A 22,703-nucleotide genomic window follows, 5' to 3' on the forward strand; every position below is an offset into this window, starting at 1 on the left:
AGTAAATATTGATCAAGGAGAGACCTATCTCCTGACAGCAGTGGCACAAGCCGGGAACTTATACTGCAGACAGAGTGGACTTAAATGGATAAACTCAGATGCTTTAGTAACTCCTCATAGACATTATCAGGTGAAAAGGCAAGAACAGATACGTTATTGCTGCTCCTCTTCACTGTCTCACTCACACTAAACTGTCCTGCCAGAGGCAGAAAAGAGGAATCATGGAGCTGTAAAATATGGTTACAAGATGCAGTTACTAAGTGTCTCCCTTTGCAGTCACGTGTGCATTTATCCTGTGTGTACAGCCAGGGACTAACAGGCCCTCCAGAAGAGAAGGAATCGTGCAGGATGCTATACACGGTGAATCCTGAGATTCTATTCCAGTGCCTTCTCATTCCAGAGAAGGATCAAATGGGAAATCAAACATGAATGCACTTTGGGAGGTGTAAAATATCATCCAAATGTAAGGTGGTTTACAAGTTTGAACCTTAAAGAGGAGCCCTAATTCCTGGGAGGCATTTCACTGTGATTAATAAATGTCTGCCAAGCACCGTTTTGAGAGGTGCTCTGAGGAGGTTCGCTTGGGTGAGTTTGTTGGCTGAGTCAACCAGTTGAGAAAAGTTGCTTTGTGTTCCCTACGTTTTATTTTGGCCATTTCACAATTATGAGTCAAAATCCTGTTTTCTCTACTTTTCGTAGCTGAATGGATATGTGTACTTCCCTGGGAAGGTCAGTTTTAAAATCATCTTTAGAGATTAGGTTTTGTGTATTGAACACTGAACACCGTGGTCAAAGGGCAAGATGTTATATTTAGAGTTCCCAATGGTTTTTGAATTTTATTAGGATGCTGGTGTTTGGAAAGACTAGTGGGATCCAGGAGAACTGGCTGTGAAGTTGCTTTCAGGTGCCTGCTGAGTTACCCCAAATGAGGCAGAGGAAGGTTCCTCAGCGACATCTGTGCTTAGGCCTGAAGTCTCTCTCTCTCTAGTGCTCCAGGTGGCATTCACCTTTCAGGAACCACAGAGGATTAGATTCGTCTAATGCCCAGGCAGTTTGGACCCACTTTCTAGCTGCATGTTTTCCTATTTAAATATGTGAAGAGTAAATGCTTGTAGGAAGTAGCTATAGTTCAAGGCTGACTTAAAAAAAAAAAAAACCTGAAAACTGTGTTTCCTTGGTCTAAGCAAAGGAACACATGGCAGTAACAGTCAGTATCTTTTTTTTTATAAAGCTTTGAAAGAACAATGTTCTGTTGAGCAAAATTCAGTAGCATTCTGTAAACATTAATTTAAGGAAATCAATAGACTCAGTGAGCTAAAGCCATATTGCAAGATAAACTGGCCAGAGTGCCACTTTGTCAAATAGATTTTCGTTTTCTCGGCTAGATAAAGACAGTTTCAAAACGGGGCAGACGTGTTGCAACCAGGGTTTGAAAAGTATGTGGCCTTCAAACAGTCTGCTTGTTCCTACTACAAAGCTGAATAAACATACTTTAAAAATGATAAGACTGGTTTAGAATTTATTTGGCTTTCAAATTTTACATATAGTGGATTTCTTGGTCATCTCTCAGGAAAAGAATAAAACAAAATACCATGCATTCAGAATAGAAAATGTACTTAGGTGAAAGGGGTTAAAATGTCTTGAGAGACAGAGCTTTGGGAGCAGTTTCAGTTGATGCTCGACTTTAAAAAAGAAAGGAAGAAAGAAATCTTTATTCATGCTGACCTGATGGGCAATTCAGCCTTCTTGCCAAAATCCAGAAGCCAAACTCTCTAGTGAGTTTGGGATCAGAGGTTTCAGCTGGTGGAGGCTTGCTCTGTTCTGTGCACACCAGGCAATGTCATGTTAATGTGTGAGGGGGTGTGGGGGTTGGGGGAAGCAAACCCAGGGAAAGGCTAGGGAAGGAGCAGAAGTGATGAGCCACCCTATAGCCCCAAGGTTTTTGTCAGCCAGACCAAAAGAGCTGCAGGGATCATCAGAAACAGCGGCAATAGGAAGGCAGGTCTCTCCTGTCACCTACATGGAGTTTGTGGCAGTACACTTCCATGTCAGATGGCTTGACAGCCTCCAATGCCACACCAGTCCTTATAAATGCTGATAGCAACCAGATATGACATGGTGGAAATGGCCTCCTGGAGGAAGTGTAATAAAAAGAATGAACAGTCACATGGAAACTGCCAAGGAGGGAGGTTAAGGATCTACCTTGAATGAACAAGGGAACTTCATGGAAAAGATCACAGGAACTGAACTTTGGTCTGTGGTGTGGGGATCTAGGGGGCTGCTATTGGCCAAACCCCTCACACAGACTTCTCTGACCACAGGATGAATGAAGGGCAGAGACACACCCTAAGTATCGTCTTTATTTTTCTACCTGAATTCGAGTCTTTGTCTTTTGAGAGTGGGTATTTAGAAAATACAAAATTCACAATAAAATTTCTACAGCATTGTGATGTTGATAACATATGTGTTGTTAAAATATTACATAATTATCAACAATGTGCTTGAGTTGAGCATTTTGAATAATTGTGACTTTTAGTTAATAGAAAAGCATGTCTTAACATCTCCTATTCTACCTTTAATAAATTGTGCATATATTTTAAATTATGTAAGTATTCCATTGGCAAATCTACACATAGAAATAAAGGTAAATAAAACCATCTCTTCCATAGCCCCAGTAAAAGAGTACTAGCTTGCTAGGAGCAGAATGACAAAAGTCTATGAGAGACCGTCAAAATTATTTTTCGGGTCTGAAATTTGGTTCAGTGAACATGCTTAAAGTGGCTAGTTTATTTGCTCACATGGAAGTCTTGGTGTTATATGTGTTAGGAAACATAATTGTCACTTTACTGGTTGTAATGAAGTAAATTTTCCTTCCCTCCCTAACTCTGCTTAGGTCTCAAAAGTGATTCCAAGTTTAAACAAACAAATATGCAAGCAAAATCAAAGAAAAAGCATCAAAAACGCAAACCTAATAATACCTCTTTATCTCCCCCTGAGATACCACACAGATACTTTTCAGATCTTAGAAACAACTGGAAGCACTGTGCAGAAACTGCTCATCTGGTAGGCTGTTCAAGTAAGGGCTGGACCAAGTCTATTCTCCATCAAAGAACCAGAGAATTTTGGAACTTGATAACTAAAAGGAATCTCAGAGAGTTCATGTCCCACAAAGAGAAAAAAACCTTCAGCCAATGGTCAGCAAAATTCGTCAGTAAAGGGCCAGATAATAAATACATAGGCTCTATGGGCCGTATTTGATCTAGGTTGGATATTCTTCCTCTTTTTCACAACTTTTTAAAAATTTAAGTCATTCTTAGCTTGGGGCCATAAAAACAGGCTCAGAGGCAGATCTGCCCATAGGCCATACTTTGCCAGCCCCTGCTTTTAGTGAAACTTGAGGGCTAACAACTTTTCTAGAGGTCTAATGGTCTTTCATTCTGCACTGATCCTGGGTGCCTCACTGGGTGGGCACACCAGTTCTTGCGGGATAGTTGGGATTGAGTCACCTGTTTCGAACTGCAATGTCACACCATTCCTCCGATGTAGTTTAGGCTGCCCATGTCTATGGGAATAGAGTTAACAAACCATACACATGGTGGTCAAGGACCAGGAAGACTTCAGTCTTACCCTGCTCAGATTAGGAACCTTTTACTGGGAGCTTTCCTGCCAGTAAATATTTAAATGTGCTAAATGGAAGAATGTATCCCTGCTTCACGACACATCTGACAAATCAGCTCAATACTTAGATGGAAAAATCGGCCCTGCAATCATATGCCAGTCGCTTTATGATTTGTGTTAACAAATTTTCCTTTCAGTCAGCCCCGTAAATCTGATGCCATTGGTGTCTGAGTTCAAGACAAGCTGACAGTGCTTGAAGTTGAACATTTGCTACAATTACTGGGCGAGGTGGTAAAAGAAGCAGGGCCAAGCTTGGTACCATGCTTGGATGGGAGATTATCCAAAAACAACATAGCACAAACACTCCAATATTGCACGAAGGGAAGCTGGGGCACTGATAATCCACAGTTACTCCTGTTTCGTTCGAGAATGCATTACGTGATTGTTTTCTGCCACAGCTTTACCTTCATAATTAAGCTTTGCTTAGGCTAATATTAAAACTCGTCTGTGTGCCCTGTATTGCTACTGATGGAGCAATATGAGTAAGGCAACTAGGGAGAAGCTGTTAGGAAGTGGGGTTCAGGCAGGTTGCAATGAGAAGGGATTGCTCATAGTAAGCACCAAAGAGAGCACTTGTGGTACAGATGGTAGGAAATCAGACAGAGCTTTAGAGAACACCAGTTCATGGGGGATGCTGGCACTCTGCTGGCAATAGCTTATGATACCCCAAATAATATCTGGGTTGCTTTAGGAAAGGCTGGGGGTTGTTGGCCCCAATCCCATCTCTTGGTTTTGACTGCGAGATCTTTGTTCTGTCAGAGAAATTCTGTTCTGTATTTCTAGGGAATTCTATTGGCCTTTCCTGTGCAATCACCCTTTGCAAAACTAAGGATGGGCTGTATTTAAAAAGCCACTTAAGAACTTCTGAAGGGCTTTGGAATCCCTTTTTTGAGACAGGTAAATAGACTGGAAAGGCAGGCAGATTGCAGAATGAACTCAGGGGCTTTTGGAAGTCCACTAGACTCCTACCTAATGCGTCTTGAGGTAACGTTTAGGGTGGGGCATCCTCGGATGCTGTCAATATCTAGGATTGTCCCTGTTGAAAGGCAGTTTTAGGTGTCTACACACAGATTATCTTGTACACCTTCAGGTCACTGAAAATGATAAATCTTTGAAAACGAATGCGCTAAATGAAAGGAAACACAGTGGCCTTGAAACCACGAGCTTCTTCAAATACTTCAGTTTCCCATCATTTCTCCGCCTTCACCTCTACTCGAAACATCCCTCCCTGCCCAAGTATTTACTTGTTCTCAGAGAATATTTTATTAAAAGTCACTTTTAGCACCATATTCTAATTTAAAATGTTACAGTAGCCTTAAGAAAACAGAACTCAGGTGCAATCGCTGTAAGAAATATGAAGAATACATATCCAAATGGCTCATGTGAGGATTCAATACCTCCCAACCCCAAACTCTCACACGTACAAAACAATCCCAAAGGAAAAGATTTTTATGATCTAGATGACTGTCATGTGGGGAATAGTTAGAGAAAAGAGTGGTGTTGCTTTTGCAAAAACCACCAAGCAGGCTTAGTAGGAAAGGTAGTCATATCATCTAAAACTGCCAATTCTGGCCAAGCATGGGGATGCACACCTGTAATCCCAGCTACTCAGGAGGCTGAAGCAAGAGAATCCCTGGAGCCTGAGAGCTGGTGGTTTTGGTGAGCTGAGATCACGCCACTGTACTCCAGCCTGGGCAACAGAGCAAGACTTTGTCTCAAAAAATAAAAGAATAAAAAAACCCCAGCCAATTCTGCTCTGAAAGAGAGGAGATGTACATTATATAGAGGTGAATACATATTACAGATGCGGATTGTGTTGAGGCCTGCATGGAATGTGTGTGGGGACACTTAGTTTGTTCAAGTCTGTACTACCTCCTAGAAAACCCAACGGCATGAGGGCTTCACTGACAAATTTCCTCATTGTTTGGCCACCCCAGCCAAGGCAACAAATAAAGTGAGCAGCAAGTCTAATGATAGTGCCAATTCAGTCAATAAATTGTTTATGAATTTGAAAAAGTAGTCTCTATAATCCCAGTAAGGGAATTGCTATGTCTCCAAGGGCACTGTTGAGATTTAGATCTGAAAAGAGGGCCTTGGGAGAAAATGAAAATAGGCACCCTGGAGATTTTGACTGAGATAATTAAGCCGCAACAGAGTCACCAGGGTAGAAGGGGCCCCACATGGAAGCCATCTGGATTCCCAGGGCCTCTGTAGTCACTGCTTAAAGCTTTGCATCATGACCAAGACTCAAAAGATACCCCTATTTAGAGAATGCAGAATGTCCCTCTGTTCTCGAGTCACAAAATTTCAGAGCTAGAATGAAACTGCCCCTCTATTCTAGAGTCAAAAACTTTCAGAGCTAGAATGAAACTCTTGGGTTTAATCTTAATCACTTTCCAAAAGGTGAACACAGTAGAGCCCAATGAGGCAGGCGTGGCCAGACTCCTTCCACCACCCCCGGCATCTCATCCTGTCCTCATCTGGAACAGATGACCCCAGCATCCTGAAGCTGTTCCAGGGTAGTGTTGCTTTTTCAGCCACATTCGGAGCAGGAACACTTGCTCTTATGAAAACCAGATTCACGTTGAATATTTGTCCCACATCTGATGAGAGCTCCCTCATTGCCTATTTGTTTATTTCCTATTTAGGGTCGGCAGGAAATGGTGCAATAGTTGGACTACAGATACCACAGCCACAAGGTGACATATAGGCTCTGTGGTGAAAACACATGAATGCTTATACAGCACTTACTTAGGCTAATACACTTGTGTAGATTTATTTAATTCTCACAACAGCTCTGTTGTGAAGTAAGCACTATCACACACCCTATTTTACAGATAAGAAAACTGAGTTACAGGCAGGGTAAGACACTTGCCAGGGTTTCACTGCTAGAAAGCAGGAGAGCTGGGATTTGATCTCAGGGCCTAGCTGGAGAGTCCATGCTCTAAATTCTACATTGGTATTGATCCAGGACCACTGATAGTGGAAAGATTCCCCAAAGCATTTTCTTTATAAGATTTCAAGGGGATGCTTTTATATAAAATATTGTCTACTTGCAGGTGAACACTTCATCTCCTGCCTGAAAATAATATCAAATAAAGCAGAAACTAGAGCTTTCCCCCAGAGTTGTCATTGTTATAGACTCAAGTTCAAGACTAAGGTTATCTCCTCATGCTGTCAGATACCCCAGGGCTTGATCTACAAGAACACTGAAAACACCTGGAGGTGGATCTGCCTATTTTCTATTTGGCTGGGTATGTCCTGTACACACAATCATATTTGCCAGAGTACTTGCCAAGAATCTGATCAGCTGGTCTCCCAGGATCGTTTTAACCAATAAACATTACTGAGATCCAACTCAAGAATTCCAGGTTCTGAGGATAAACTTTTGGGGTAATCAAAAAGTCCCATTGGCTGTGCATGAGGCACCATCACCAAGCTGTGGCATGACTGTCCACACCTGGAGTTCTGCTGTGTGGGTTAGTAACTGTAACTGTCCCTCAGAAAAACATAGTCAGGCTGGAAGCGCATTACAACAGGGCAGCTAAAATGATCCGGGGCAGCCTACTTACTACTGTATGAGATTAGGCTTTTAAAAAGGATTAGAGCTCCTTAATCTGGAGAGATGAAGATTAAGAGGGAGTAATGATCAAAGTCTATCAAATCAGAAAGGAAATGGAGAATATGGACACAACCCTGTTCACAAATCCCAGGGTATTATAACAAGGGATATCCCTGTGGAGTTCCAGGGGAATCACTTTTAGAACCATAAAAAGAAGATACGATGTTCTCAGCAGGTAGTACATTTAGAGAATTATTATGTTAAGGAGTGGTATATTCTGAGAATGAGGTTAAGTTTAAAAAAGGTTTAAGGAAACTCATGGGTGATAAAACCATAATGGTGGGCAACTGGGAGGTTAGGAATGTTTTGGATACATCGTGAGCCTTTTGAAAATGATTCAATGACAGGGACCAGCCTCTCCCAGTATGCTCCCTGCCCAGGGCTGACAGTCGGTTGGGGAGCCCACCCATCTTCTCCGACCGCCTCTCTCCTCACCTTGTTGGCTACATTGGTCCTAATATTTGCAACATGCATATTCTTGGTCCCCTCTTTGAGAGGGATTTGAAAATCTCAGGAGCCTGGTACAATGTGGCAACTCATTCCTCTGAGGAAGTTTTCTTTAATCCTGAACAGAGTCTTTGTCTTGAATTTTGAATTACAATTCATGGCAGTGATCTGACCATGAATTCCTATAAAATATACACTTAACTCCTTTAACTATACCCGAAAACTAAAATCTTATGGTTTGCTCAAAGATGGAGACATTTAAATCATGTTATGTTGTTACAGTAGAGAGAATTTAAAAACTGGTGAAACGCTATTGGAGAACCTGCTTGTAATATGCTAACACAGATCAATTAATTCAAATTTAAGGGGAAATTAAACATACCAATTATGTAGTAGCCATCACAGCCCAAGATATTAAGCTCTAAAATTTACTGCAGCTAGCGTAGAAACCAGCACACCTTCACAAAAGCTGTGGCTCTGTCAGATATATAGAATAAAGCTTTAGAGAAAGAAATGTTTTAGCTGTTTCTAAAACAGCCAAGTGTTAATCACTTTAAGTATCTAATAATAGGTCATTGTTGAGGGCTGGGGCAGAAGGAGGAGGCAGTGGTTTTGGGAGAGGGGAGAGTAGAGATGAAGATTCCACTTAGAGAAAGGAACCTTCAGATGACTATAACATGCACAGCAAGGCATGAAGAGTATTTTCTGTACTCACATTTCAAAGTGATTTTGAAAAATTGGTAAAATGTGGCAATGCACAGATGCAAATAAAGGAGCCAAGGAAATAGGGAGAGGGGCAGAGGTGGGGATGGAGGAGGAAAGCATGCAGATAATAAGGAATACCTAATAATGCTGAACTCATTTTAACCCTGTCTCTCATCATAAACTGGAAGCAATCACTTTTCAAATTGCAAGTTTGAAAACGTTAGTCCTCACGGTGGGGAACTATTCAAAGTCACTATTCATTTTGGGAAAACAAAAGTAGGAAAGGTGGTCAGGAGTGGGGAAGGCTTCAAGGGTAAAGAGTCACTTCGTTTCTCATTGTAGACATTGGAGTGATTTGGGCAAAAAAACTGGGACATCTGGAGTTCAGAAGTCGAGGAAAATGGGGAAGAACCAGGAAGATGAATACATGATCATCAGCTACACAAAAGAACGGAGCAAAAGGAAGCCGGGATTTGGGCACAGGCGTCTGGCAAGGAGGCCGGCAGCAGGGCTAATGAAGCATTTGCGGTGTGGGACATTTGCCAGCGCAACAAAGAAGATGTGCTCGGGCTCTGCAGATGTGCCAGGGCCCCCAGAGCAAAATAATGACATAATCACCATCAGTGTCACAGACCAGACTGTACACAAGGTGACAGGGGAGGGGAGGCCTGTAATGCGCACACAGGGAGGCCTCCCACGGCCCACGGCGGCTGCTGCCCTGAGGGTTGGGATGCAGGCAGGAATACCCACCTAACGATCTCTGTCTAGATCTTAAATCCGAAGGTGAGGTTTGTGTCCATCTTTGGTAGGTGTTTTCTGTCCAACCCTAGTGAGGCAACAGAAATCTGAAAAAAGCGTAAGCGAGATTTGAACGGAAGGGAGGGGCAAAAGGAAAAGAGGCAGCAGAGAGTTTTGTGAGTCAGACTCCCCTGTCTTCTGCTAGAAGTGTGCAAACTTCCAGGAACCCACGCCTAGCCACAGAAGTCTAAGACAGAAATGCAATCATGGCCGTCCACGTGGCACACTGCAAAGAAAATGCACAACATATTTTTAGGAGCCTGTTTTGGGGTTGGGCGGATACGAAGGAGCAGTCAATGGGCCATCTCAAAGTGAGTGCGAAAGCAACGTTAAGGCATGAGAAAGTCACCCCTGCTCATTTTCAACAAGGTCTCTCAGCAGGCCTTGTCACCTGCCAGTGGCTCTGGCTCAGTAAGGTGGGTGTGTTAGTACAGCTGTCTGGCTTTTAAGTGACTTTTGTCAGTTTGAAAGTGAAAGTCTGTTTGAGGAGCTGAAAGAACAATAGCTCAGAGCCCGGAAGAAGAGCTTGTAGCACAAAGAACTTGGCTACACTAGTGTCCCTTTTCATTGCTTCTCATGAAAGATTCATAAGAAGAACTTTAATTTTTTATGACCCCCTTTTTGGTATGACTATATTAGTTGTGTCAACTTCCATATACAGGTTCTCTTTAAATACCAAAAGGTCTGTTGTGAAATTGTTTTCAAAGAGCAAAGGGGGCAGAATCGATTCTGGCCATCCTGTTGGTCACTTCCTCCAAAAGAAACTGCTATAGGAGACACAGAGATTGCCTTTAAATATGGTTCCCTTCAGCCTTGAAGTTGCCATGTAGTCATTTTAAACCTCTACGATTTGCTAGTTCAACTGCTCCTCGGAAGAACGATTGTATTTGTTTTTCTTAGCTTCACCCTATTTAACAGGAACAGTAGCATAATGATCATTAATAGACGGTTCTCTTTTCCCTACCCTTCTCAAATAGCTGTCTTGACACTGCATCTTTATTTTGCGTCTCAGCCGAAAATTGGGGGGGTGTGGGGAGACAAAATGTGTTTGTTTCACGTCATCTTACAAGATAGAATTGAAGACTGGCTGAAGGCAGTCACTGAAGGAGAAGCAATATTTTTAAACTAATTATCTACTTTCAAGCATTAAACTTGCATGCTTCATCAAAAGGAATGTTTGCAACAAAACATTTTGTTATAAATTAATATTGGCGTATTTAAGAGCGATAAGTGAATGGTCATTAGAATTTCTGCCCTGTATAAAGAACCAAACAGTTGAGGTTAAATAGATTTCCTGGGGTGGGGAGGTAAAAATGAAGAAATTTGATCTAAAATGTTTTCTGACATGTGAAAAGGGATCACCACCTTCGAACAAGCTTTGGTTTGCTAAATGAATTTGTTTCATCTAGGCGAAATAAACAGGCCGTCTTTCAAAAGGTTGTTAGAACTTCTTCAGACATTTAATCCAGGATGGGCTGAATACAATGATAACATCCCACTGAAAGCTACAGCCGCCACCAGTGGCTCTCAGAAGAGAACTTGCTCTCTTTCTCCCATTGATAACCCTTTGTGGGTTGAAGAAAAAGAAGCGAGGCAAGGAGAACTGAATATCAGACAATAGGCATCACTCCACACACTGTTTCTGAACTTTCCTCATCGCTGAAGGACAATTAATTATGAAGGCCTTAGGGGTAGGTCGAAGCAAGGGAAAACCCACCACTGTCCCAGCGCCACAGCCGCTACCTCTGTGTTTGCTAAATGGCTTCGCCTGTTGGGGTACAGCCGCCAAGAGAGCCAATAGATCATTGGGGGGGGGGTGCGGGAGGTGAGGGAGGAAAGCAAAGATTTTTTTGTGTGTGCGCCTGCCCTTGTATAATTCTATTCTCACTGTGAACTCATCCATACACAAAACACAAGGACGATTTTTTTTTTTTAAAGAGAGAAAAGCCACAGGGTAGGTTACAGTCAGAAACGGCCTCTCAGTGGTGTGTTAAAAAGGATGGTCTTTTCACCAAATCATTTCACAGAGGCAAAACAGACAAACACAAAGAGTTGAGACTTTTTCTCCTACATTAAATGGAGTAACTGATAAGGTCAGACATATGATACCTAAAGACATGAATCTGTGAACTCTTGAAGTCAAAGGGCCTCTCTGTGCCGAGGAACAATCTTTCAAAGGAAATAGATCATAGAACTCCACTGAATCCCCTTTAAACTTTATGAAGCAGGAGGAGAAAAAGCTCTAAGTAGGGAAGCTTGACAGAAGAGCCTTGAACTATTTTCTGAAGGAAAGATGAGACCCTCCCTAGGCTGCCACAAAACATCTTTTTTTTTTTCTAAAGGCTCCTCTGAACTTTGATATGTGCCAAGACACTGCTATTGAAAGCTGTATAATTATGTGATATAGCCACTGTAGAAAATGCTTTGTTCACCCCAACAAAGGACAATAAGCAAAGTAAAGCGACATTACACTGTATCTTTTTCTTTAAGAATGTTGAGAAAGGTCATGGAATGCTATAACTAATAAAGCTGTTGAGTAAGGAGGTTTTAAAGTTGATCTTACTGTGCTTGAATGTAACCCAATGACAAAAAAGACACAGGGAGCTAAAAATGCAATGACATTACCAAATAGATGATAAATCAATGAGCCCGCTTCATTATACTGATGAACACCTTGAATCCCAAAAGGACAGCAGTACAAAAATGAAGCCTCATATACGCACAGAATCCTACCTCCACTCCACCCCCTAGCCCTTCAACCCTACTTCCAACCTGGTGTCTTTACTGCACTCTCCTCCAAATCCCAGGCAATCATTCTGGAGAAGGAATGTGTTTCCAGGCAGCCATGTGTGTACATATATTTAGCGAACATTCATTTGGTCTCTTAAAAGATCAATTTGGCTTGTCAACGGTAGGACTGGCAAGGGAAGAAATGGTAAGGGTTTCTTTTTCTCCTCACCACCCACCAAGAGTGTGTTATGCGATTATTTAAACGGCTCAGCAGCTTTGAGGCCAAAAGACTGCAACAGCAGTGAAAGGCTTTCACTCATGTGCCAGTTTTCCAAACGATCACTCATATTTAAGTATCTATTTGGAGCAGGGGGATGCGCTTCCTAAATCCACCTGTCCTCATTTTTCTTTAAAGAGATGACAATGCGAATGAAAGTCTTCCAGATATATTAAATCTTCTGAAATGTGGGTTCTGTTGAAAGTGGAAGTAGGTTGGGAAGGGGGTAGGTATGGGCAGAGAACATATTCAGCAAGTGTGTATGTGTTTGTGTGTGCGGTGGGGGGAGCGTGCTGCTTTTTTATTTTCTATTTCCAAGAGGACAGTAAGAAAACACATTCAAAGTTGTGTGGAAGTACCCTTCTTCCTTGTCATGTGTCACCCAAAAAAATGTCAAATCCACAGGCTCTCAGATGGAGCAGGTGCCCAGTGAGGTAATATTACTACCTTAGAAAATGGCATTCATAAGCCCACTAATCAGTGAATCAAGTTCTCCATTCAATTAATTTTGAAGACTCCCATCCCTTAATCTGGGCGTTTAGTGAGAACAAGGGAGATTTGTCATTCTCACTGGAAACTTACACCCTGCTTACAGGTAAATGGCTCGCCACTAAGTCACCCAGGAGGGATGTGTGGCTTGTCATGATGTGGGAAACACTACCTCACGGTACCTCATTCTCTCAGGAATGAGAAAGAGCTCAGTGTGCCTAGATAAAGGAATCCGTCACATTCTTTTCTCAACTTATGCTCAGGCCATCCCAAACCCTCTGACCTTTGGATGGTTCTGCCATTTCCAGCTGCACTGTATAGACAGGCTAACCTAGGTAATACAGTCCAATCTAGGGTGCGTGTCTTTTGGCTCCTTACTTTGTGCAATTAATCTTCATGAGTTACACAAGTTAGTTGTCTCAGTAGAGGTCTTTGCAATACAGGTAAACCAGCCTCAGAAACTCACAGTGATCGTCATCTTCTTTTCCTGCCACAGTTGTGAGGAAAACAACAAAAGCAATAAAATCCAACTCATATGCCCCTAAAGTCACAAGAATCAGTATGATTTAAAAACTGGGAAGGAATCCCAAACCTCCTTTTTGTGCCCATAAAAATTTTTTTGGAAGCTCTTCAAAGTGAAGTGAGAATGAAGCATAGAAATATATACCATCACACCTGGAAAGACAAATTCATTGTTGCCAATCCCATTAAATGTGAGGAGCAGGAGTGAAGGATACAGCCGGTAACTGCACACCGCTCTCCTGCGTGCCTCACACACTCATGTGCAGAAGCAAGACACCCACCCATGTGATCTGGCCAAGCTTCCTCCCTTTAGTATAAACTAAAAGTGTATTTTGTATTTTTCCCCTTCGGTGTCTTCTTCCACATCCCTTGGGTCTTCTCAATCCCTCACCACCCTAAGTCTGCACACCATGCCAAGAATTCTGACCATTGTGTAAACTGATACAAAAGGCAGAACAAGCTCTCCTGCCACTTAGAAGGTCCTGACTCATAAAGGCCAGGAAATGCAGGGTCTAGGAGAGGAGAGTGATGCAAGCCACTCTCTCTCTGCTGCTGATAAACCTTCCCCATCTGCTTTATTTTCCTTAGAGCAGGGGTCAGCAGCCTCTCTAGCCTTGAGAGTCATCAGCAGCAGGGGCTGGACGGGGGTGGTGCTAAGCAGTGACAGAGGTGCCACCAGCAAGCTTATGATAGAGGCAGAGATGGAGTAGAAGGCTGAGAAAAGACAAAGGGTAGGAAGAGAAAGAAGGAAGAACAAAGCGGTAGTGAAGACACGTCAAGCCCCCTTCTCTCTCCCTGGCTCCATCTCCCTGTGCCCAGTTAGAATAACTTGGAGGGTGGTACAGCTTTGGGCAAACTGAAGTTTTTCTTGTTATTATATTGGTATTATATTGTCATTATTATTATCAATGTTAAATAAGCCCGGTATTGGTAAAACACTTAGAAGAGTCACTAGAACATTGGTAAACAGTCAATAAATGTTAGCTATTTTATTGCTCCCAACAACTGATTGAGAAATCTGGGAATGCAATCAATAAGACACTTTATTATTTAACTGGCTATTACTAAGCTGGGTGACACGATTCCTTGGAATCGACTAGCTCTTGGGGCATCAAGTAGATGTAGCTTCAAAGTCCCTCTACCATGTTTTACCTCTGTTTAGAAATTTTCAAAAGAAACAGCGTACATGGTTCTCCATTTCGCCATCCTATTCACTTGCTAATACTTAAACTATGGGTTCATTTTACTTGACCTTAGAGGAGAAACTTAAATATAAAAGTACAGCCGTGCCCACAATCTCAGTGAAGGTATTCAGCTGAAGGTGCCGGATCTACTTTTGGCTCTCAGCCACGGCCCACACTAGCGAAACTACTGCGATAAGACGGTGGCTTTTTAAGCATCTCACTTAAGCAGTGACCTCCATGCACAAAGGCATGGAAAAGAAGGGCTCACCTTATCTGAAACTTTTGTCAGTAAATGAGCCAGACGGAGAGGCTAAATGAAAGAACGATGTCGTGATGTTAGGATGACGTGTGCTGGTGGGTGTGTGTGTGCGTGTGTGAACGTGCGAGCGCGTGAGTAGGGGGGCAGGGCACACTCCATGGTCCTGCTTCTTTCTTCCCTCCTTTTCACTGAAGGAGGAATCAGACCCAGAATAGTCCAATAACTGTCCGAAGTCACATGAGAAGTGACAAAATTCCTGCCCAGGCCCCATACTCCTTGCAGTGAAGCAGTCTTAAAATAGACACTGCAGATAAAGGAGAGGTGGCCTGGCTGGAAGTGGCTTTTATTCACACAGAGAGAAATATTAGATGTTAATCATATTAATGAGGATTTAGATGATGCTAAATAGAGCAGCTTGTCAGGTACTTCCTGATGCCAGTCATCCCCTGTTTGTGTCATTTTGGCCCCTGGGCTGTGGGTAGGGGATTAAATCCAACCAGGTAAGGTTTAAATAGCCCTAAAAATCCTCGCGTGCACTTAAGGATTTGTCCTTTTGGGTATTTGAGACAGCAAAAATGCAGAAGCCATCTCATGAATCTTGGGCAATTCTTTTGTGAAGTTTGCTGTATGCTGCCAAACAAATACTTATGTCGTGATATAGTGTAAATAATTCCCCAGCACACCGTAGAAATCTCTTAGCTTAAGGTTTAGGGCAACAGGCTTATCAGAAGGGCGGGGGAGAAATGACGCTCTTAATAAGATTTCCTTAAAATGGTTAGCCATAATCATATTCTTCAGCTTTAGAAGAAATCTGCTAGTGTTCTGTCATTATAGTGAGCCAGTGCTCTGTTACAACTGAGACTTTAAAAACATATTTTAAAATAGTGGAGCAGTACATGAAGAATTTTCAATTTTAATGTATTTAACAAAAAACAAAAACGAAACAAAACACCTAAACTTCATTTATCGTACAAGAAATATATGAATCTTAGAGAGCAAAGATAAATTAGTAGCTTGCACTACAACCACTCAAACGTTCAAAGAAAAACCATGACTTCCCCATTGCTGAGCTTCCACATTCAGTTCTATATAAGCCACTGTAACTTGTCTGCATTGCTAAGAAATGTCGGGACAAGAGCTGAAAAAACAATGGGCAAGCAGGAAGAGTACTAGGGGTCATGCCCCTTCACTGACAGAGCTAGACCAGGGTGCCCTCTTTCCTTTGAAAACTGGAACTTTCTGGGTATTCCTGGATACCTAGCTACATGAAGAAAGCAAGAATATTAACATAAGGCCCAAGTGCACATAGATGTGGGAGAAAAAATTCCCACCTTCAAGGTGGCACAGCATCTAACCAAGATAATACAAGAAATGGACCACCTTTGTCAAGCCACAGCCCATCTGCTCGTAGCATCAGGGAGTTCGGCCTGCAGAACTCTTGCCATATTCCCACCTCCAACCTACTGTTGCCTCAGCCAGCAGGACTCAGCAAAATGCCTTTGTGAGTACTGGGAGATTTGCTAGTGCTGTCTCACATAGAGTCATCATGTTGTGATGAAAACTGTTTGCTGAGGCACCACATTAGCCCATAAAGAAATGCCTTACTCATAGCCACACATCTTTCATTGTTGCATGGATATTGCTTTCCGGGAATTCTCTATGCTGCTTTGTGTGGATCTAGAATATACATAAGTGTGTATGAGATTGTTTGTACGAAGAGCAGCATGCTTGTGAAGGTACACCTAGGTGAAATAACCACATGAGTCTCTCCTCCAACAAGAACAAAAACAGAAACAAAATCCAAAAAAAAGATGTCAGTGGATCTCCTATGATACGGACTTAGTAAATTCTTATACCATTTCCTCCATAAAGAAAAAAAATGTCAAAGTCAGAAACCATGGAATCTCTTCCCCGTCGACGTTTCTAGACTTTTGAAGAAAACAACGTTGGTAGCTGCCATAGCACGTATCAGCTCACTGACATCTCAGAACCTACATATGAAAAAGGCCTTTTGGAGTAGGGACCTCTTTCTTGGAAAATGAATCCCTCTGTCTTTGCTCCTTGCTGCCATTTTTCTTTGGATTCTACAGTTCCCTTTTCTGTGGCCAAATGAGTCTTCCACACCAGCTGGAAAGCCAGGGAATGGGGGAAAATGGCAGTGGATTAGAGCCTCATGATTCTAATGGGGACCACGGAAGCTCCTCATTGCAGCTTTACCTGTTACTCTATTGGGGGATGCTTATATGCACAGAAACAGACTTGGGTACATTTCTAAAGAAAGTAAATTTTTTAAAAAAGGAAAAGGGAGATGACCAGAAAATAAAGATTAGTTCCTACCTCAAAGTCATTTGCTTTATTGTAGTGCATGTTCAGAGCCCTGTACAGCTCACAGTCTCTGGTTATAGACAGCTCTTCAGTACTGGTGACCCCATCGTTGATGGCTTGACGTGCGTACTTCTCCATCTGAATGTAGTAAAACTCACGGAAATTGCTAAACCACTTGATGAGCTGAGAGGTAATGCATCTGTTGAACTGTTAAATTTAAATGTTGAAAAGGATAAGAACATTGCCATTTTCTTCATTGATTTTTTTAAGTGTCTGAAGCATTTTTTAAATTTCCCCTCCCTTCTTTACTTGGAAAGATATATATTTAACTCCACCAAAATGGTGGCAAGAGAGGCAAGAGGAGGAATATATTATATTATAAAAACCTGTCCGTAATGGAAATCATATCACAACCTCTACCTTTCAAGTGGAAAAGTCACATTCTAAATCAGACTTTCCTTAAGCCGAACATGTTTATTTTTAACCATTGTTCATCTTTCAGTAGAACAACTTGCATTTATATACTTCTTATGGACATTAACTGAAACCATAGAATCCTGGGAGGGTTGCTGTTCCCAAGTACCGGAGGTGCTATGCCACATGACTCTATCACTAGTTTGATATACTTTTTTTTTTTAAATGAGGATTTGTATCTCCACATCATAGCCCCCTTCAATGCAGATAAATGGCCTTCCCATAAAATGGGAGGAGTTGGCCTTTGCTTATTTTTTTGGCAATGGGTGATTCCCTGCCCATACAGCTATGATTCCACTTAATGTTTGCCCATGGCATTTATATCTGATGAGGTCTAGTCAGGCCCTGGTGCCTGTTCATCTGCTTCCTGCAGCCAGCATTGGATAAGACCCATATCCTCTTCCTTCCCTTGGTATCTCTGCCATTTGGGAGGTGTGGTTAGGACACTGTACACAGATGGCATAGGCAGGACCTTTATTATATTTTTTAAAATGCCAAGTTACTATAACATGCTTAGGCCTTAAAACTTTGTTTACCAAGGTTTCCTGATGACCTTTGAAACGAAGATGTCTTCCTGGATGCACTGCAAATGATACCATCCTTATTGACAGTCCCCTGCTCACGTAAAGGACAGATGCGTCTCAACTTGCCAAGTCAAAACCAATAAATCCATAGCTCTATATCAGGCAAGCTGACAGACAACCCCCTGCCTTTTGTCATCACAGGCATCCCCTTCCCTGGGCCCCCAGAAAAAGATGTACATTCATCAAAAATCAACAAAGAGCACTTATCAAACCCTGGCCATGAGAACATCCAGACTCCAACAAGATGACAGCTAAAGTGTGTATTGGGGCTCTAATTACTACACAGAAAGTTGTTTCTATACCAGCAAAGATAATAAATGAATGAAAATTTATGGCAGAGAATGGAAGTCACAAGGAAACAGAAGCAGAGAGACTGGTGTTTCTCCCAAAAGGCCAACTTGCATCATAATTGCCATGGAGTTGCAAGGGCCCTTACAGATAATTGACCAGAAAATGATTAAGTCATCAGCAAATCGCTTCTGCTTGCAAGAGTTCAAACATGTACTTAACCTATCCAAGAATTATATTTTCACTCTGTGTGTCTGCTCTGTCTCTATTCAGCCTCGCGGGGAACCCGATTAAAAAGACAACTGAAGGACCCCCATTATCTGATCTTCTGGTTGCCGATTTCAATAGAACTTAAACCCATTACGATCTGCTGAACTTGGAGTTCTTTCCATTTTATCTCAGCAGGAAAATACACTGTCCAAATTTCCAGACACTGAGATAAGGACTACAGGCCCCCGTGACGGCTTACTGTTCCTTTTTAATTCTTTTAGAATAAGAAACAAAACATTACAAAATGATAGCAGGCTGTGCACTGGGGAATGAAAATTGCTTTGACATGGAGATTAGGCTTCTGCATTGTTACAAGACATTGTCTCATATGGACAAGAGTACTGTAGAGGAAAAAAATAGAAGGGTATTTTTTTTTCTAGAATGGTCATGAATGACCTAATGGGGAGGACAAAAAAGTAAGTGCACTTGCCATTATTTACGAATGGGACATAAAGGGAGATTTAAAGCTTATTGTTGGAGAATGGAAATACCAGAGAGAAAGAATGGACAAAAACAACAGACTCCCCAAACATGAGACAAGCGAAATGACCAGCAGAACAGCCTGAAGAGCAGGGTTTCTCTGCACGAGAAGTGAACTAAAATTTGTTCAGTTTTCGTTGCTGGCTAAAAGCAAAAGCAAGTCCTGTCTTTTCTAGATGTTCACACTGGGGGAGAAAAAGTATTAAACTTTAAAGAGTTAATTTCCCTCATTCTGTAGTGGCTTACAAGAAAAGGATCAATTGTTCTATAAAGGAAAGCTCTGTAGTGTGTTAATGTGTTACTGCAAAAACTAATCGCTACAATAAAGAGGCTGTGTTTCCACAGTGTACGAGTCTCTGTGACTTTGATTAATGCTTCCCACGGGACATCTCAGCCTCAATATGGGCTGAAGAAACTTCCTAAATATTCAATGAGCATGGTCAAAAGATGTATAAAACAAATCAATCTGACACCTTAATCTGGCTAGGCAGCAGTTGACTCAAGGGGTGGAGGGAATGAGATACATCATTTAACACTGCCGGCTTGAAAAGCTGTGAGCGTCTGTTCTTCAAAGCTAAAATGACACTGAATCTGTTGTACTTAGTGGTCTAAGAGTTATTAGTTTGTACATTAAAATCAGCACCCAGTAGTGAACGGGGAGCTGGTGCGGCCCATCGATCCCTGGCAGCTCTCTCACATTTGTCCACTTGTCCTTCTCAAAGGATTTGAAGCCCCGATGAGCTGAGCTTTTTGTCTGGCTACATGTCATTATGAGGGAATTAAGTTGGGCTCTCTGTGAGAACACAGAACTTTGTTTAGATTCTTGCTCTAGGAGTTTAACTAGGTCGGCCCTGGTTTCATCCTTCATATACGTCATCCCTGTAGAAGTACTCTTGCCATGCCAACATCTCTGAATTGTATGATTTCCCTCTACCTGTTTCATTCCAAGGTAATTGAAAAGCATTTACCTCTTACCCAAGTGGAAGTCATTTGTGGAGAGTTACGCACTGTATCCATTCCTAAGGAGAAATACGAAGGAGTGGGTACCACCTTGGCCTGACTCACCTTCTAGAGCAAGTCAGAGGATTTACTCCATCTAGTTCTATCCTCCAAGTGTGGCTTTGATGGACAACTACTTTTATACCATATTCAGCAAACAAGATATTTTCTGCTCATGCTTGTTCTCCTTTGTTTTGTTTTGTTTTTGCTTGCAAAATGAACTTTTGATCACTAAATAAAATTTGAGGGCCAGGCATAGTGGCTCACGCCTGTAATCGCAGCACTTTGGAAGGTCGAGGCAGGCAGATCACTTGAGGTCAGGAGTTCAAGACCAGTCTGGCCAATGTGGTGAAACCCTGTGTCTACTAAAAAAATACAAATATTAGCCAGGCGCAGTGGCATGCACCTATAATCCCAGTTACTTGGGAGGCTAAAGCAGGAGAATCCCTTGAACCCAGGAGGTGGAGGTTGCAGTGAGCTGAGATTGCACCACTGCACTCCAGCCTGGGTAACAAGAGCGAAATTCTGTCAAAAAAAAAAAGAAAAACACACACACACACAAAAAAAAAAAAATCAAAAAAAGGAACTGAATAAAATAACTTTATGATTTGAAAGAGTATATTTTTATTAGAATTAGGAATTCTCTCCTAGATGAATATGGCCATTACCAAGTAGAGGCTCATGTCATTATGACTAGCACTACATGGTCTTGTTCCAGAAAAATGATGCAGGGTTTCATTTCTGAGAAGATCCTAAGTTCTCTTCCCCAATTTCTCTGGTGGTTTCTTGAATCCTGGGCAAAATAAAAGTTTGGATTGTATATTCATATATAAAGAAATATCTATTTCTTCCAGCCTTGCAAGTAAATAAACACATTTGTCTATCTGTGTATCGATGTCTAGCTATAGATATGTGTGTATGTGTATATGTATATTGTGCACACATGCACATGCACATTTATATGTGTGTGTATCCATTGTCAATATTTGAATTAGAGATTATCCTTAATATTAAAGAAATCCCAGAATGTTCTGCCATTGTTTTCTGAAAAATTTCAGGACCACCTTGCCTGGACTACCTTTCCCTTTCTATGCATGACTTTCTACTCTCATCTGTGTAAGCTCGAGGAGTACAAGTTCATTTATTATTAGTCAAAGAAAAAACATAATTAAGAAAGTTAAACTTTATAATTCCTTCCAAAAATAAGAGAAATGACCTTCAGTGACTTTCTGCTTTGCCGAATATGTCCTACTGTTTCCCCCCCATTAGAGTGGATAATTGATACATAACCAAACTCACGTATCCTTTAACTGCTGTCTCTCTCAGTATGGATAAGGTATGGATAGAGGCAACAATCTGAATATTATTATGAAAATAAAATAGTCACTCAGGTATTTCATGGTTATGTACACAGAGTCAGTGGTCATTTGCAAAGCTGAATTGCTAGAGGCATCCTAGAGGAATGGGAACAGTTTCTTGTTGGTTTCTATCACGCGGTATTTATAAAGCTGCAGATCAATAATCTTCCCATTTTTCTGGCCACCACACAGCACACACATGCACGCATGCACGCACTCACACAAAAAACATGAATGTTTCTAATATTGACATCTACTGTTGAGGAGTGTTGTTAGCTCAGAATGGCTGCTGTTTCCCACCCTCCTGGTGGCTGTGTTTCCGTGGTGAGTAAGTGATACCTATGTATGCACTTGGTGAAGTTCTTTGGCCTCCTTCTGGATGAAAAGTACTATACAAAGAATATAAGCTATTGTCATTATTATTTCACAACACCGCCGATCATTGCCCTAAAAGGAATGAATACCCAGCACTTTGGGAGGCTGAGGCAGGTGGATCATGAGGTCAAGAGATCAAGACTATCCTGGTCAACATGGTGAAACCCCGTCTCTACTAAAAATACAAAAAAATTAGCTGGGTGTGGTGGCGCGGGCCTGTAATCCCAGCTACTCAGGAGGCTGAGGCAGGAGAATTGCCTGAGCCCAGGAGGCGGAGGTTGCGGTGAGCAGAGATTGCGCCATTGCACTCCAGCCTGGGTAACAAGAGTGAAACTCCATCTCAAAAAAAAAAAAAAAAAAAGAAAGGAATGAGTAACAGGGACATCTGCATACACAGACACACACACATATGCGCACACAATAACCCTTTCCTCCCTGTCCTCCATGTCCCCTCTTAAGACTACAATGTTGGGAGGATTCCTGAAGACAAACTTTCCAAGGTTCTACCAGACTCTAGAAAGTGGTAAGTCCTCAACCAGGTGACAAATTCCCTTCAATCTGTCTCTTCTAGATCATCCTCCACAAAGCCGAAACCCTTTTCCTGGCCTCAGTGTCACTCAGCCTTGTTTGTGCTTCCTTAGTACTAACAAGCCATTTACGTGATGGACTTTCCTTGCCTCCCCATCTTGCCCAGTTTGTTGGCGCTGAACGAGGAGAAAAGAGGCCTTCCACTTGAGGGGCACAGCCAGGGAAGGAGAAAGATAAAAGGCTGAAGTTGATACACAATTCAAGGGAAAACAGTAGGGAAAACAGAACCTTTCTTATAAGGCCAAATAAAA

The 22,703-nt window shown here is 41.9% G+C and overlaps 1 protein-coding gene and 1 long non-coding RNA gene across 9 annotated transcripts in view; one reads left to right on the plus strand and one right to left on the minus strand.

The window, feature by feature from the left end:
- The window catches only part of LOC144580318 (uncharacterized), a 169,953-nt gene that overhangs the window by 140,602 nt on the left and 6,648 nt on the right, over positions 1-22,703 (plus strand). Inside the window, exon 4 of one of the 2 annotated variants that reach the window (XR_013529609.1) lies at positions 8,795-22,109. The exons of the other annotated variant lie outside the window; for it this stretch is intronic. This is a non-coding gene — a long non-coding RNA (uncharacterized LOC144580318). Of the gene's footprint in view, positions 1-8,794; positions 22,110-22,703 lie in introns of those variants that run through there. 2 annotated transcript variants of the gene reach the window in all.
- PROX1 (prospero homeobox 1) overlaps positions 1-22,703 on the minus strand; it is a 52,608-nt gene that overhangs the window by 11,700 nt on the left and 18,205 nt on the right. For 5 of the 7 annotated variants that reach the window (XM_054248200.2, XM_054248194.2, XM_054248197.2 and 2 more), the window contains exon 4: positions 17,049-17,243. The exons of 1 other annotated variant lie outside the window; for it this stretch is intronic. In XM_054248200.2, the coding sequence (XP_054104175.1) occupies positions 17,049-17,243 (195 nt within the window). Of the gene's footprint in view, positions 1-17,048; positions 17,244-20,731; positions 20,925-22,703 lie in introns of those variants that run through there. One more of the 7 variants, XM_054248202.2, reaches the window with a different exon arrangement.

Source organism: Callithrix jacchus, chromosome 19, assembly GCF_049354715.1.
Source record: "Callithrix jacchus isolate 240 chromosome 19, calJac240_pri, whole genome shotgun sequence".
Lineage (NCBI taxonomy): Eukaryota > Metazoa > Chordata > Mammalia > Primates > Cebidae > Callithrix > Callithrix jacchus.